At 37.0% G+C, this 17,213-nt stretch overlaps 1 protein-coding gene across 1 annotated transcript; it reads left to right on the top strand.

Annotated features, from left to right (window-relative positions):
• The first annotated feature begins 1,508 nt into the window (after positions 1-1,508).
• On the top strand, positions 1,509-16,404 carry trip13 (thyroid hormone receptor interactor 13). Its single transcript, XM_022666421.2, has 14 exons — positions 1,509-1,577; positions 3,384-3,476; positions 4,728-4,881; positions 6,294-6,420; positions 6,851-6,906; positions 6,998-7,088; positions 8,054-8,126; positions 8,216-8,279; positions 10,271-10,357; positions 11,157-11,263; positions 12,272-12,425; positions 13,098-13,210; positions 15,682-15,751; positions 16,159-16,404. Coding segments are annotated over exons 1-14 (1,296 nt in total). The 5' UTR covers positions 1,509-1,575; the 3' UTR covers positions 16,264-16,404.
• Positions 16,405-17,213: the final 809 nt, after the last annotated feature.

Genomic DNA, 17,213 nt, shown 5'->3' with positions numbered 1-17,213 from the left:
TCAGCACCAGCTTCAGGGGTTTCTCCAGCTGCTTATCTTCATAATCTGAGGAACAGAGGAGAAGAGGAACCTGCATCAGAAAACAGCACCTGATATACGAACCAATCAGAATCCTCAGATCATTAAGATTAGAATATTTACAGTATCTGATATATGATGCAGCGATATGAACCAATCAGAATCCTCAGATCATTAGGATTAGAATATTTACAGTATCTGATATATGATGCAGCGATATGAACCAATCAGAACTCTCAGATCATTAGGATTAGAATATTTACAGTATCTGATATATGATGATAAAGTAAAATTAACATGTAATAAGAATGAAATTATTCAATGATGCAAAAAGCTTTAGTACAAAGATTAGATAAGGCTTATAGAGACACAGTAATGGTGAGTGGGTCTGTAGTGTATTAATAACTGTTATATTATTGTGATTATTAGAAAAATGCTCTGCAGTTTAAATCGTTTTTAATCAAACTCCTACTTCCTTCTACTGCCCTCCACTCCGGTTTATACTTCTTATGTTTTTGCTCCATCCTCCGCTTCAATCCGCACCCAAATAAACCGGTTTAAACACGAATCCGAATTGTTTTAACCAGCAGAAACCAGAAGCTGCTGCAACACTACTGTTTAGCTACTGCTCCCAGGTCCCAGGACTACTTCCGCTCCGATGCCACGCCCCCCAGAGGGGGACTTTTATCTTAAACGCTGTTTATAAAAATATAAAACAATCTCCGTAGTAACCATGACTATAAACGCTATTTATAAAAATAAAATAAAATATTTTTTATTCATTTTTTTCATGTTTTCTTTTATAAAAACATAAACATAGTGTTAATAAATAAATTATGAATGATTATGTATAAGTATTTATTAAACATAAAAACAAGGCTGACTAAATAGGTTTTAAATATTATAATGTGTTTTTTAATTTTATTATTAGGTTTATATGCAATGTTGCATGTTTAGTCAGATCATGTATGTATTGTTAATGTATAGTAAATGTGATTAAATATTATTTTTTTATTTCTATTTTCATTCAGAACAAATATTATTGAGCAAATATAATAAGTGCTATTAATAAAAATAAAATGATAGGGTTCAAAAAGCTTTACATGTGACAGACAAAACATAGAATATTTACTTACCTAAGTTTATAATTTTCCCATTTAAAAAATAAAAAATAGACAAGTCAAGTATTTTATAAATATATATATATATATTTCATGTAATGAAATGTAAAAAATACATTTAATAAAATAATGGTGTAATGGAGTTTAATAATAATGGATATAAATAACAGTTTATATTTTATTAAAAAAATAAGAGACATGCTAACTGAATAGGTTTTAAATATCGTGTTTTTAGAATTTCTATTTAACTACACATGTACACAGGTTTATAGCGGATCACCGTGACTGACAGCAGAAATTATCCAATCAGAGGTCTGAGTTGAAAAGCGATAGCCAATCATGTCGCTGAGGGGTGCTGTGCTGGAGGGGGCGGGGCATGAGTTGATATTTGCGCGGGAAGCTGTGTGGGTGTGCGCGGATTTAGAGCAGCGCTGAGATGTGAGTTTTTTGGCTTTAATTCGGTTTTAATTCTGTTTAATACGGTTTTTTACACGTCTCCGCTCTGATATAGGTCAGCGGGGCGCGGGTTAAGCGGCTGTTTAATCAGATATGTGGGAGATATTCGCTGTCATACTCGCAGTTTTTCCTGAGGGACTAGATAACCCGGGTTAGCATCGCTGCTAAACTTCACTGAGGCTGCGCACAAAACTGCGCACAGTGCGGTATTCACCACAGCTGACGCAGCTAACGCAGTTGACGTAGCTGCGTTAAATACAGCTCTGGAAAAAAATGAGAGCACGTAAAAATAATGAGCTTCTTTGATTTTACAAAATTGAAAACATCTGTAATATAATCAAGAGGAAGATAATTGATCACAAGCCATCAAACCAAACTGAACTGCTTAATTTTTTGCACCAGGTGTAAAGCAGCATAACGTTATCCAAAAGCAGTGTGTAAGACTGGTGGATAACATGCCAAGATGCATGAAAACTGTGTTATTGATTTCTGAACTCTTAAAACTTTATGAATATGAACTTGTTTTCTTTGCATTATTTGAGGTCTGAAAGCTCTGCATCTTTTTTGTTACTTCAGCTTCTCATTTACTACAAATAAAAGCTCTAAATGAATATTTTTATTTGGAATTTGGGAGAAATGTTGTCCGTAGTTTATAAAATAAAACAACAATGTTCATTTTACTCAAACTGATTCAGAAACTGAAGTGTTCTCTTCAATTTTTCCAGAGCTGTATATACAGGTTAGATTATTAGCTAACAAGTGTATTAAATTGTTGTGCGCTGTTTTAATGTACTACCCTGTATGTTACTCGGTTGTTTTTCACGCTGAATTAATGTAAAGTTTGTTTCTGAATAATTTTAATTTGCTCTTTGCTTTGCTTGTGTTTATTTAGCCTGAATTATTTCTCCTGAAAATGAAATAGCCTGCATTATTTCCCTCAGAAAATAAAGACAATTACACGTTTATTACTTTTGTTTGAACTGGAACCTCACAAAAAAAACAGAATAAATATATTATTATTTGGCATTATTTCTTGCAAAACTCCAAAATTAGCACATAGATAACTTTTTAAGTTTTAAGCATGTGATGCTCATATAAACTCAACTGTGGGAGGCGAGTAACAGGTGTGGGCAATATAAAAATCACACCTGAAACCAGAGATCTTGATTCTCCTTTGTCCACGATTCACTACACAATCAAGAAGCTTCCAACCCATGGCATTGTAACTAAACTCCCTGGTCGTGGAGGAAAGAGAAAAATTACGAAAGTTTGCAACAAAGGAGAGTCTGAATGGTGGATAAGCATCCCCAATTAGGTTCAAAAGACATTCAAGCTGGCCTGCAGGCTTGAATAATAATTAACCTAAAGGTTAAATAATATAATTAACTCTGTTAGCTATAGGAGGATCACTAATTAAAAGATGAGGTGAATTTTGTGGTAATGGTGAGAGCAGATTTTTTTAGGTAGATGTGTTAAATGCAACTTGTTTTAATTCAACCACAGACGCAGCGACTCTTCTCTGGAAGGCAGTGAATATAAGTTAGCTAGGTTAGTTAGCGAGCTAGCTCCAAATTGGCACTTCTATCTTTGTGTGTGAAAGCTGGTTTGCTATGCTGTAAATTAGCTTAAATAGCCTGTTACAAAAATACAATTCGACCAGAAACTGTTTAATATTAACTGACCAAATAATAAAACGAACTTTTGATTGACTTGATTGATATTTGACTGTTTATCATACAAAAAGCCCAAACTATATTGCCATATATATTTTCTTTCTGCCATTTAAAGGATGAATGAAGACATGATGGAAGGCGCTAATCAGCAGCTCAGTGAGGACAGCTTCACTGATGTGCATATAGAAGTGCATGTCAAGTCTGAAAGGTACCATTCACTGATGTCCATATGTCCACCATTAAAGGGTTAAAGTTTTTTTTTTTTTTTTTTACTTTTTTCTTCACCTACTGCAGTCACTGCACACTGTGCGTCTGGAGTCACAGTTCTTGAAGCACTGATTGGTCATTTAGCATGACTGGCTAAAATACTCTTTATTGTTATATATGTGAACAAACATACAAAAAAAACACAATAGACCACCAGAAGATCACCATTATTAAATATTATTGAGGTCATCTCCATGTACTGTATGATAAGTCAATAATGTAATTATTGTGACAGGCCTATATGTGATTAATCTAGAAACATTTAACACAAATTTATTATTTTCCAAATTTGGCCCGTCAAATTTCCTGACATAATTCTTATTTAGCATGGTGTACTGTTAAGCTAACGCAACCAATACAGCAGCGTTTCTGCATGTGGATTACTGTTGGGGCAGTATGGTCGTAAGAAGCTGCAGTTCTTCGTCCAGCCGCTAGATGAAACTCTTGCAGCAGCAAGACCAGTCAGTAACCACTTAGTGCTACAAGCTCAGCTCATTCTGGAGTTTTCAGGGTTTGTGCAGTTTCTGCATATGTATAGGATTAAATGCGTCTTGTAGTGAAAAGTAAAGATTTAAACCCAACTAACCAGATAATACCGCTCCCCATCAGTGAGTAGCAGAGCTAACAAACACCACTAACCACACACAACACCAAGCACTGCAGAAGTGCAGCAGCTGCAGCCAGAAAGCTAAAGAAATCATGTTCCGACTGTTTTTAGTGCTGGATAAGCATCAATTTTGTTTGCACTTAAAGTGCATTTCTTACGTGATTATATATTTTTTAACAGTAAATATATATGACCCCAGTACACAGGCAGTGAGGTGGTCGATGTTGGGACTGCATTTCTGCAGTTTTGGTCAGTAAAGCTCTTTAGTTTAGTTACAGTGAGCTTAGATTCACAGTGTTTGTTTAGAAATGGCCGTAATTAAAATAATCTGTACCAGGTTTGTCTGGCATCTGTGTGAGCTGAAAGATGATAGAAATTGGACTGAAAAACACTGATCGGTCCATCTCTAGATCTTACATTGATTCTAATATTTTGCATTTAAATTTACATTATTGAGTGTTCAGTGTCAAGAAGAAAAAAATTGATTAATCGTGATCAATCACAGCAAATTAACAAAAAAAATAGCAAAATAAATGATCCTAGCTTTTGTTCTGTGTTTAAAATTTTTAACATTATACATTCCAGCACAGTGAGACGAGCTGAGGTGAGGACTCATATTCTGCCTCTGCTGGACCGACACAGCCTGGTGACCGGGTCCTACAAGTGGACGGAGTTTGATGACGAATTCCTGAGGAAAAATGTTGAGTCGATTGCTGTGGTGGACATGGATGTACTCTCGGTAAGTGAGGTATATTTAACAGCCTGTTTTGGGCAGTGTGTGCAGCTGAAAATGTGCTTTATAAGCCAGCTGTAAAGAAAGCCATTCGTTTTTGGCTGTTTTAACATCCTTTTAATGGTTAAATCACTCCGATTTTAACCATATTTATCTTACTACAGTGCTATTACTAAATGTAATTATTTACAGATGTCCATAATGAATAAAACCTCTTAAATAATTATGAGATATTTGGTAAACATAAGTTTTGTCAACGTGATTCATCTAGAAATCTTACTGCATAATTTTTTACCACAAATTAATGGCCTGACAGACAGTCGCGGATACTAAACACTCAATTTATTAAATAAGGGATCAGGCTTATAGGAATAGTCAGGGACAGGCAGGGTCAATAACCAAAGGGCAGCATAAACAAAACAGGTCAGCAACAAAACGGCTGACAAAAATAACAAAGGGCTAGGCAAAAGAGTAGTCAGGGAAGCAAAAATGGTCAAAACACAAAGGAAACTTTAGTTAGAAGAGCTATACAAATAGATTCAATATCGGCAACCAGAGGAAGAAAGCAGGGGCTGTTTATACTGGGAAGCCCAGGTGTGAGCAATCTCAGAAGCATGGCGAGCTGGAATGCTGAAGTGTCACATGATCCAGCATGTCCAGTAGGTTGAGTGCAGGTGCCTCCTGGGAAGTGTAGTCTTTATGGAAAGCACGAGTGTCTGTGGCAGTCAGACAGACAGTGACAGGACTCACACTGCTGATGTATTAGCGGTTTAATTAAAATTTTCTGACTTTTACTAAAAGTAAAAAACATTTTACAGTGAAACTAACATTTTATTATTAAAAGCAGACATTGGGCTTCCAAAAAAATATATATATATATATATGTGTGTATATATATATATACATATAAATATATATATATATATATATTTATATGTTTATATGTATATATATATATATATATATATATGTATATGTATATATGTATATGCTGTAAAACACGGATTGGCTCAAAAACACATGTCCATATGATCGAAGACACAGATGGCTCAGCAGGTCATAGCTTTTGCTATAAATTTATTTTTTAATGTAACTGTCAGACACTCGAATATGTTTGCCAGCTAACACATCTCCACACACTCTCCGCTCTGTGTGTGTGTGTGTGCGTGTGTGTGTGTGTGCGCGCGCTCGCAGTCACTGGTGCACTTATTAACCGATAGATGTCGATATTATAATAAAGTTAAAAGTTTATTTTTGTTACCCTGCCAAAAATACAGGAAAATGACAGCATTTATTTTTTTTAAATCAAAGAACAATTAAAGAGTGATTACTTGCAGAATTGTTGAAAAATTAATGAATTGTTTGACACCACTAAAAAAAAAAAAAAATGTCATTTTTTTTTTACCCTCTCCTTGCAGAAAATTGATCTGAGGACGACTAATCTATGCATTCACATCTTCTCTCTGAGCGATGACGGACCCAGTACACTCAACCTGGAGGAAGACGAGGAGCTCTCCGCAGCCAATCACTGGCTTCTCCCAGCAGGTTAGCTTGTGCTAAATGGCAAAACACAAACAAGCTAATTCATGCTTTACTGCTTAACTGTGATGGAAACACAAAACTCATCATTTGAAACTTCTTACATCTCCCTTATCTGCTGACTTCCACAAACAGTAGGTACAGATCCCTCCCTCAGAAGAAGTCCACTGGCTTATCCTGCTGTGTAATGTCTGAGCTTCTCAGTATTATTAATAAATATTACCAGCAACTGACTAATCAGTTATTTATCAAGATATGATTTGGGTAACACTGAATATGAATTTTATGTGACTCTAGCTTTTTCATCAGTTTTTTTAATGGCCAGTTTCTCCATTATCATCATCATCAGCATCATCTTTATCTGCTTGATCCAATTCAGAGAATTCAAACCAGAAATTCATCCCAAGTAAAATAACCCCTGTTTTCTCTTCTACAGCCGAGCTTCACGGTATTTGGGAAAGCTTGATTTATGAAGAAGATATCAAAACACAAGTAAGACATTTTTAACTATTCTACAGAACGTTGCACTAAATATTAAATAATTAATTTAACAATAAAAATGCCTTTTTTCCTCCCCCTCTAGCTCTTGAATTATGTCTCAACAGCGATTTTCTTTTCTGACAAAAACGTTGACAGCAATCTCATTACGTGGAATCGGGTTGTGTTGCTTTATGGTGAGTTCACATTACTAAGTTTGCAGAAGTATACTGGTGTGCCAGAAGTCATGGGACAACAGTATGTTAGTTTATCATGTAGTGTTACCTCAGGGGACAGCCTGGGAACTAGTTCCTGTCTTATATCAGTGCATATCAAAATTCTGAAGTAGTATTGGTCATAATTTAATGTACAGTTCCAGTCAAAATTTAAACACACATAAAATCCAGTTCTTTTTTTCATCCAAATTGTGAAAAGAAAACATCTGGAATTATTTAATTAACAAAAAAGTGTTAAACAAACCAGAATATTTTTTATATTTTAGATTCTTTAAAGTAGCTCCTCTGCTGGATTTTCTCAGTCAGTTTTATGAGGTAGAGTCACCTGGAATTCAGGCTTTCAGTTAACAGCTGTGCTGAACTCATCAAGAGTTAATTACTTGAATTTCTTGTCTCTTAATAAAGTGTTTGAGAGCATCAGTTAAAGTAAAGTAGTGAAGAGGTAGAGTTACAGGTATACAGTGAATAGAGAATATTTGAGTAATGTTCTAATCCAGATAACGGCAAGAACAACTCAACTATCCGAAACATTTGCTCAGATCGGATTGGTCAATCTTGACGGTTCACATTCACAAATGTAACCACATATGAAAGTGGCCTAGATCTGATTTGAAAAAATTGAGCCACATTGAGCAAAACATCTGATTTGGTGATGTAAACGTACCCAAAGACCATCAAAAAAACATTATGATGAAACTGGTACTCATCAGGAGTTTTCTCTGTTGTACAGGATACGTTTATCAGAGTTACCAGCCTCAGAAAGAGATAAGAGCATCTAAATGCTTTTTCACAGAGTATTTTGGTGTGTTTAAAACTTTTAAGATACTACACGATTCCTTATGTGTTCATTTATAGTCTGAATCACTTCACTATTTATTTACTACGTAGGAAAAAGTAAAAACATTGCATGTATTTGAATTCTTTAGGTCCTCCAGGCACGGGAAAGACGTCCTTATGTAAAGCACTTGCTCAGAAACTCTCGATCAGGATGTGCGGAAGGTGAGGAGGTTTATACAAGCACTAATACATCATGGCTCCCCTGTATAATCAGCTTTCTTCACTCATATGAGTTTATCTTGGTTTGGCAGATACGCGTACGGACAGTTCGTGGAAATCAACAGCCACAGTCTGTTTTCAAAGTGGTTCTCAGAGGTACGACTGATTCTCACTTCTTTCTGATCCCCCATACAGAAGAACCTACATGTCCTACAAGTGTTTGTGGACATTCTTTCTAATGAATGCAGCTTTATTTAAGCTACTTTAGGTTGCACCCATTGCTGACACAAACTCACAACTTGTTCAGTCCCTGTAGAAGAGAAGTATGGACTGTCTGGAGCAGATAAACAAACACGAGTCTATTGGCTCCATGTAAAACTATTGCCAAGTGTGGGCCATAGTGGAGCTCCATCCAATACTTTCAGATGGGATGAGTTGAGGAAAAGTGGTGTGAATAATAGGGCATCTCATAATACCATATTATCACGATATGTTCCCCGGAATAATGTCACAATACATTTTGTACAATAACGATAATATCACAATACATCCCCCACAATAACGATATCGGGATACATTACCTTCAATAACAATATATAGTCTACAATAACGATTATCTCACGATACATCCTCATAATAACTATTATTTCGCAATAAGTTCCTCACGATAACAATATCACAAAACATTCTCTACAATAACGATAATCTCACGATAGATCTTCCACAATAACGATTATATCACAATACATTCCCCAAAATAATGATATCATAAAACATTCTCAACGATTATGATAATCTCATGATAGATCCGCCACGATAATGATGATATCGCAGTATAGTCCTTACGATAACGATATCACTAAACATCCCGTACAATAACGATAATCTCACAATATGTCCCCCGCAATAATGATTATATCACAATACGTTCCCCATAATAAAGAATATATCACAGTACATTCCCCAAGATAACAATATAATGATAATTTCTCTATGATAACAGTAATCTTCTGATACATCCCCCACTCTAACGATTATATTGCAAAACATTTCCCACAATAACGACATCACAATAGATTCTGTGTGATAATGATATTCTCACGGTACATCCCCCACGATAACGATTATATCACATTATATAGCAGTAAGCTATATTATATGCAGTACATAGCCAGTGATAACAGTGATGTCATCATTATCATGGGCAGCACAATACATTGTCCATGATAATGATATCACGATTCACTGCCCACGATAACGATGATGTCAAAATATGCTCCCCACAATAACAATGAATGGATGATCTAGTAGAAAGTCTACAGTAGAGAAACCTTTACTTCAACAAAAGCAGTATTAACTCTCTTTAATACACTTGATTTGTTCTAATGCTTTTTTCCCCCACATTATGTTCAGTACCAGTCAAAAGTTTGGACACACCTTCTCATTCAGTGTCTTTTTTCTTTTTATTTCCTACAAAGTAAATGAATAGTGAAGTGATTCAGACTATGAAGGAACACATAATGAATCATGTAGAAACTTAAAAGTGTTAAACAAACCAGAATACTCTGAAGCATTTAGGTGCTCTTATCTGAGGAGCTGTTGACTTGCGGTTTCTGAGGCTGGTAACTCTGATAAACTTATCCTGTACAACAGAGAAAACTTTATTTCCTCTTAAGTAATTTTTATTCTTTATTTAGTTGTAGTTGTTGCTTCTCATAATCTGGATTCGAACATTACTCAAATATTCACTATTCACTGTATACCTGTAACTCTACCTCTTCACTACTTTACTTTAACTGATGCTCTCTAACACTTTATTAAGAGACAAGAAATTCAAGTAATTAACTCTTGAAGAGTTCAGCACAGCTGTTAACTGAAATTAGCCTGAATTCCAGGTGACTCTACCTCATAAAACTGACTGAGAAAATCCAGCAGAGATGTGGAAAACTGTCTAATCTAAGCAGGAGGAGCTACTTTAAAGAATAAAAAATATAAAACTTATTTTGGTTTGTTTAACACTTTAGTATTTCTTTAGTATTAATCTACAATGTTGAGCATTTTAAAATACTGAAAAAATATTAAATGTAAGTTTATATAAGAAAGCTTTATAATATAATGGATTAACATGTCCTGACTCTGTTTTATAGAGCGGTAAACTCGTCACGAAGATGTTCCAGAAGATTCAGGAACTGATCGATGATAAAGAGGCTCTTGTCTTTGTGCTTATTGATGAGGTAAGCTTTGGCCTGCTGAGTCAATAGAGTCATTACATTACATCTTATTACATGTCATTACATCTGAGTACAGGTACACACTGTAGTGAAATAACATTCCTCCGGGACCATGGTGTAACATGGGACAACAAGCAATAGACAAGTGCAAGGTGTGACATTATAACACTACAATAAATACAAAAGACGAGACAATTTAAAGACAGGACAGTGCAGTACCGATACGGTATAATAATGTGTATAGTAAAGTGTATAGTGGGGATAAGGTGCAGAGATGTGTAACATACTGTAACATATAGAACATATATAATCACAGCAGTTACTGAGGTAGAGAGTTTATAGTTGCTGTGTGTCTCAGTACAGGTTATTGATTTACACCAGCTTCTTTTATTCGCTGTATTGCTAAATACCTGGCAGGTAAGCTGTACGTGTTTGCACCTGTGAAGTATGTGAGTGTGTGTGTGTGTATGTGTGTTTGATCTGTTGTTTGGAATGTATTTTGGAAGCTTTAATTTATTTTTTTAGGTTTACTGATGCTGTCGAACAGAAAAGGGTCTCTGTTTCTTTCTGAGCACATTTTGTAGTTTTTTTTAAATATCTGCCTCTAAGGCACACAGCAGGTAATAGTGGCCCAAATCCCATGTTTTTTATCATAAATGATACAGGTATGTTATCAGTTTGAGTGGCAGACAGACAGACAAACAGATGAATTATGATGATTTATGAAGTTGGCATCTGTATTTAGAAATGGGTTTAATTATATCTGTATGGGTTAATATAACTGTATTATTGTTATGTGCAGGTAGAGAGTCTGACGGCAGCGAGAAACGCCGCTCAGGCTGGAACTGAGCCTTCAGACGCTGTCCGGGTCGTCAACTCCGTCCTCACTCAACTGGACCAACTGAAACGGTCAGTGTGTGTCTGTTTTCTAACCAATGTTAAATTTCATTATGGATTCCTTTGCTCAGAATATATTTCTCAATTAATTGATTACTATTTTATAAATTAAAACACAGAAAAATAAAACAAGTTGATGGGTTTCTCTGTTCAGTTGCATTATTATCTGAAAGATCAACAGGTGAAGCCTATGCTATATAATAATAATAATAATAATAATAATAATAATAATAATAATAATAAAATTATTGTAAAATATAGACACTTCACTTTATATATACGGTATTTTTACACTAGAAGGCACACTTAAAATCCTGTAATTTCCCCAAAAATCTTCAGTGCTCCTTATAATCCGGTGCTCCTTATGTATGAATTCTACCAGTCAGGTCTTAAGGAGCAGTAAAGTAGTATCGGCCTCTAGCCTGCTGCTAACCCTGGCAAGCACTGCTGGAGCACCAGTTGCATTAGCCGCTAAGCGCTAGTTCTTTGGCCATTCAGAGATGAGTATTATTGGTCTGTACCCTGCTGCTAACCCTGGCTAGCACTGCTGGAGCAGCATTAGCATTAGCCGCTAACCACAGCGCTAGCTCTTTTGCTGTGGTCACCCAGTAGCGAGACCTGCTGAATTAGAAGGAAAACTTGCCGACATCCCTGTTCCTACTATTAGTTACTAGTGAGGTCAGTATTATTGGACTGTAGTCTGCTGCTAACCCTGGCTAGCACTGCTGGAGCAGCATTAACATTAGCATTAACTGTAACCTGCATATTTACAGTGTAAAAACGCCCTGGCTTACCGAAACACTTAGGGTTCCTCATTGTAGTGCTGTCGGGTGGCATTAGCCGTTAACCGCTAGCATTTAGCTGCTAATGCTCAAGCTTTAGTAGAAATCTGAAAATCTAAGCTTACTGTAAATAAACGGAAGCACTTTATTCACCCAAATAAACAGTTTTAAGGAGAAATCTGTGTAGATTAACATCCAGCACTTGTTTAACTTGTCTGACTTTTATTCTTTAACACAGATATCCGAATGTCGTGATTCTCACTACCTCCAACGTGACGGAAAAGATCGACTCAGCCTTTTTGGACAGAGCAGACATAAGGATGTATATCGGCCCTCCGGGTGCAAACGCCATCTACAAGATATACCTGTCCTGTCTGGAGGAGCTCATGAAGGTGTGTGTGTGTTCTACCTGCTGAATACAACAGCTTAGAACTAGTTCTAGAAAGTTCAAGAGAGAGAAAATACTTGTATTCTTTTTTCCTTTGTTTTCAAAGGAAATTTCATTTGTCATGCTTTGTCTCAGCTGAAAGGTAGGAGCTGTATGGGATTAGGATAGTAAAGCTAGCTGAGCTAACTTAGCCATTAGGGCTACAACGATTAGTCAATATAATCGACAATGCCGATTATTTAAATTTGTCAACTACAAATTTAATTTGTAACAGTACTGCATTATACAAAGTGCTGGGGAAAGAAAGCGCAATTGGAGATAAAGGGTAAATGGCTCACTCACACAGTTTACACACAGTTTAGTCTGTGTCTGATTACATATTTACTCACTAAATTTCAGTACTTTCCATGTTTAAACAACACCTAGATATTTAAATGCCTTTTCAATCTCATGTTTTTTTATATACAAATTTAGTAAATGCATCGGATAGCAATTCCACTTCAGCACTGAAGCAGTTTTAGATAATAGATTATAGTTGTTTTAAATGGACAGAACTTAATCACATTCAGCAGACAGAGGATATTTCACAGATCGAACACAGACAGTATGAGTTTCAGATCATGAAATCTGTATTTTATTATGTGATTTTTTACCCTGTTTTTTATGGGACCTGTAGAAACAGGTAATTTACCCGAGGCAGCAGCTGCTGAGCCTGGAAGAGCTGGACACCATGGGTTACATCAAGAGCAAAGTGACGGAGCTCAGCCTGAAATTGCACAATATCGCACAGTGAGTATCCCTCCTGAGCCCCTGCTGAACTATGAATAAAATCAGTTTTATTTTTTAGAATTTTAACATTTTTTAAAAAGAAAATAAATGGAATTAAACAAATATTGAACCAAATGGCTACTTTGCTTACACTGAAACTGCTGCAATTACATTCAACAATAGCAGAAAGGGGTGGGCATTATGACACTAAAATAATATCACGGTATTTCATGGTACTTTTGCGATAACAATACTCTTGGCGATATGACAGAACACTAAATTAAACAAATTATTTCAAGATTACACTATTGCAGCAGAATAAAAATTAAATTATATTACTGCATACAATATACACTGCTCAAAAAAATAAAGGGAACACTCAAATAACACATCCTAGATCTGAATGAATGAAATATTCTCATTGAATACTTTGTTCTGTACAAAGTTGAATGTGCTGACAACAAAATCACACAAAAATCATCAATGGAAATGAAATTTATTAACCAATGGAGGCCTGGATTTGGAGCCACACACAAAATTAAAGTGAAAAAACACACTACAGGCTGATCCAACTTTAATGTAATGTCCTTAAAACAAGTCAAAATGAGGCTCAGTATTGTGTGTGGCCTACACGTGCCTGTATGACCTCCCTACAACGCCTGGGCATGCTCCTGATGAGGTGGCGGATGGTCTCCTGAGGGATCTCCTCCCAGACCTGGACTAAAGCATCCGCCAACTCCTGGACAGTCTGTGGTGCAACGTGACGTTGGTGGATGGAGCGAGACATGATGTCCCAGATGTGCTCAATCGGATTCAGGTCTGGGGAACGGGCGGGCCAGTCCATAGCTTCAATGCCTTCATCTTGCAGGAACTGCTGACACACTCCAGCCACATGAGGTCTAGCATTGTCCTGCATTAGGAGGAACCCAGGGCCAACCGCACCAGCATATGGTCTCACAAGGGGTCTGAGGATCTCATCTCGGTACCTAATGGCAGTCAGGCTACCTCTGGTGAGCACATGGAGGGCTGTGCGGCCCTCCAAAGAAATGCCACCCCACACCATTACTGACCCACTGCCAAACCGGTCATGCTGAAGGATGTTGCAGGCAGCAGAACGCTCTCCACGGCGTCTCCAGACTCTGTCACGTCTGTCATGTGCTCAGTGTGAACCTGCTTTCATCTGTGAAGAGCACAAGGCGCCAGTGGCGAATTTGCCAATCCTGGTGTTCTCTGGCAAATGCCAAGCGTCCTGCACGGTGTTGGGCTGTGAGCACAACCCCCATCTGTGGACGTCGGGCCCTCATACCATCCTCATGGAGTCGGTTTCTAACCGTTTGTGCAGACACATGCACATTTGTGGCCTGCTGGAGGTCATTTTGCAGGGCTCTGGCAGTGCTCCTCCTGTTCCTTCTTGCACAAAGGCGGAGGTAGCGGTCCTGCTGCTGGGTTGTTGCCCTCCTACGGCCTCCTCCACGTCTCCTGGTGTACTGGCCTGTCCCCTGGTAGCGCCTCCAGCCTCTGGACACTACGCTGACAGACACAGCAAACCTTCTTGCCACAGCTCGCATTGATGTGCCACCCTGGATGAGCTGCACTACCTGAGCCACTTGTGTGGGTTGTAGAGTCCGTCTCATGCTACCACGAGTGTGAAAGCACCACCAACATTCAAAACTGACCAAAACATCAGCCAGACAGCATAGGTTCTGAGAAGTGGTCTGTGGTCCCCACCTGCAGAACCACTCCTTTATTGAGTGTGTCTTGCTAATTGCCAATAATTTCCACCTGTTGTCTATTCCATTTGCACAACAGCAGGTGAAATTGATTGTCAATCAGTGTTGCTTCCTAAGTGGACAGTTTGATTTCACAGAAGTTTGATTTACTTGGAGTTATATTGTGTTATTTGAGTGTTCCCTTTATTTTTTTGAGCAGTGTATATGATATGGCACACCCCTAATAGCAGAAAAACATAAATAAAAGTAGCCAACCTGAGCTCCGATGAAATCACTTTTATTTTTTTGGCAAATTTATTTTTTATCAGGTTTTCGTCAGCCACACTTTGAATGTTTAGGTTTTTATTCTCACCTCCAATTGGCCGAATGGCTAGCGCAGTTAGCGGGTAATGCTATTACTGCTGTAGAACTAAACTGAAACTCCTGTATAACTCTGTACTTCAGCAGAGTGACTTTACTGCTCCTTAATACCTGACTGATAGAATTCATATATAAGGAGCACCGGATTATAAGGAGCTCTGATGATTTTTGGGTAAATTTAAGGATTTTAAGTGCAGTTTATAGTGTAAAAAAAACGGTACACTTCACAATTATGTGCTTATAACTTTGTGTTGATCTATCATGGTTGTATGGTGACAAAATGTGAAGAAGTTCAAGGGGTGTGAATACTTTTGCACACTGCTGTATGTTTGACCCTGTTGGGAATATTAAAGTCCTGATGAGTGATGTATCGTGTTCATTAATGTTCTTCTCTCTCTGCAGGAAGAGCGCAGGGCTGAGTGGACGGACTCTGAGGAAAATCCCTTTTCTGGCTCATTCTCTTTATGCAAAGGTAAATTTTACATCAGCAGCTCTGATAAGCTCTTATCTCAAACCCTAAAATATAAAAATAAAAGTTGTCAGTAGCAGAGGGAAGCATGAAGTGCTGTAAGACTTTGTGGGAAAACAAAACTAAAATTGACTTTAGACTTGATAATAAAACACAGTGGATCAACACCAGCAGATGACAGACATGATTCTCCAAACCATCACTGATTGGTGGAAACTTCACACTAGACCTCGAGCAGTTATTAAATAATTCCATGTTTTTCTTCATAGTTTGCATGAGTTTTCATAGTATTAATCTACAATGCAGAACATTTTAAAATAATGAAAAACCACTAAAACATTTGACTGGTACTTTGTATATCTGAATATTCTGAGCATCGTTAGCTTTAATGTCTTTATCTCTGTGTGCAGATGTCTGTGGTGACTGTGGAAACATTTCTGGTCTCAATGGAAAAAGCTGTCCTTCAGCAACAAAAGGAAAGGGAGCATCTGAATGGCCCTGAGAGGAGCTGCTGACCAGGTCCTCGACCCGCGTCGAGTTCGGTTTTGTTTTATTCTGGAGGAGTTTGGGTTGCACTTTTTTTAAAAAAAAAAAAGCGGTTCTGTGTATGTTCTATTTAATGTTATTAAAAAATAAACTAAAACACTAAAACTAGAGTCGTTGATTTGTTTTATGTACTCTGTGTGTCCTAAAAAATAGTCCCTAAAATGTGTGATATATAATGTACACTGATCAAACATCACATTATGACCATTTCCTAGTTTCTACAGGCAGTAGTTTTAGCTCCACTTTACCTACAGGACAATCTGTAGTTCTATAATTACAGACTGTAGTTCTGGATCTGTGGATTAAACCAATGCCTACCTTTCTGTATAACACTGTTTTAATGAGAAACTGTTACTATAGTAATTACAGTCACTTCATATCATAATTTACACGTTTCCTAATGTTTGTAAAGAATCGATAGATCTCATCACACACTCCAGTTAAACGGTGTGGCACTGTATCACCACTAGGGGGCACAAACTCACTATTTACCGTTTAGTACTATTTCACACACCAGTACAGAAGAAGAGGAGGCATGCAGATCATATACAGATATATATATACTCTGGAAAAATAAGAAAACACTTAAAAAAATGTTGAGTTTCTTTGATTTTACCAAATTGAAAATCTCTGGAATATAATCAAGAGGAAGATGGATGGTCACAAACCATCAAACCAAACTGAACTGCTTGAATTTTTGCACCTGGAATGGAAAGCATGAAGTTATCCAAAAGCAGTGTTTAAGACTGGTGGAGGAGAACATGCCAACATGCATGAAAAAAATGTGATTAAAAACCAGGGTTATTCCACCAAATATTGATTTCTGAACTTTTAAAACTTTATGAATATGAACTTGTTTTCTTTGCATTATTCGAGGTCTGAAAGTTCTGCAGCTTTTTTTTTTTGTTATTTCAGCATA

This window comes from Astyanax mexicanus, chromosome 1, assembly GCF_023375975.1.
Source record: "Astyanax mexicanus isolate ESR-SI-001 chromosome 1, AstMex3_surface, whole genome shotgun sequence".
NCBI classification, from domain to species: Eukaryota; Metazoa; Chordata; class Actinopteri; order Characiformes; family Acestrorhamphidae; genus Astyanax; species Astyanax mexicanus.
The sequence above is the reverse complement of the archived record's forward strand: the minus strand, read 5'-3'. Positions and strand labels throughout refer to the sequence as shown.

Excerpts from the sequence above, each read along its gene's own strand:
- trip13 (XM_022666421.2), top strand. Across the intron at positions 3,477-4,727 it reads GTGCATGTCAAGTCTGAAAG|CACAGTGAGACGAGCTGAGG; the intron begins GTACCATTCACT and ends TATACATTCCAG. Across the intron at positions 4,882-6,293 it reads TGGACATGGATGTACTCTCG|AAAATTGATCTGAGGACGAC; the intron begins GTAAGTGAGGTA and ends CTCTCCTTGCAG.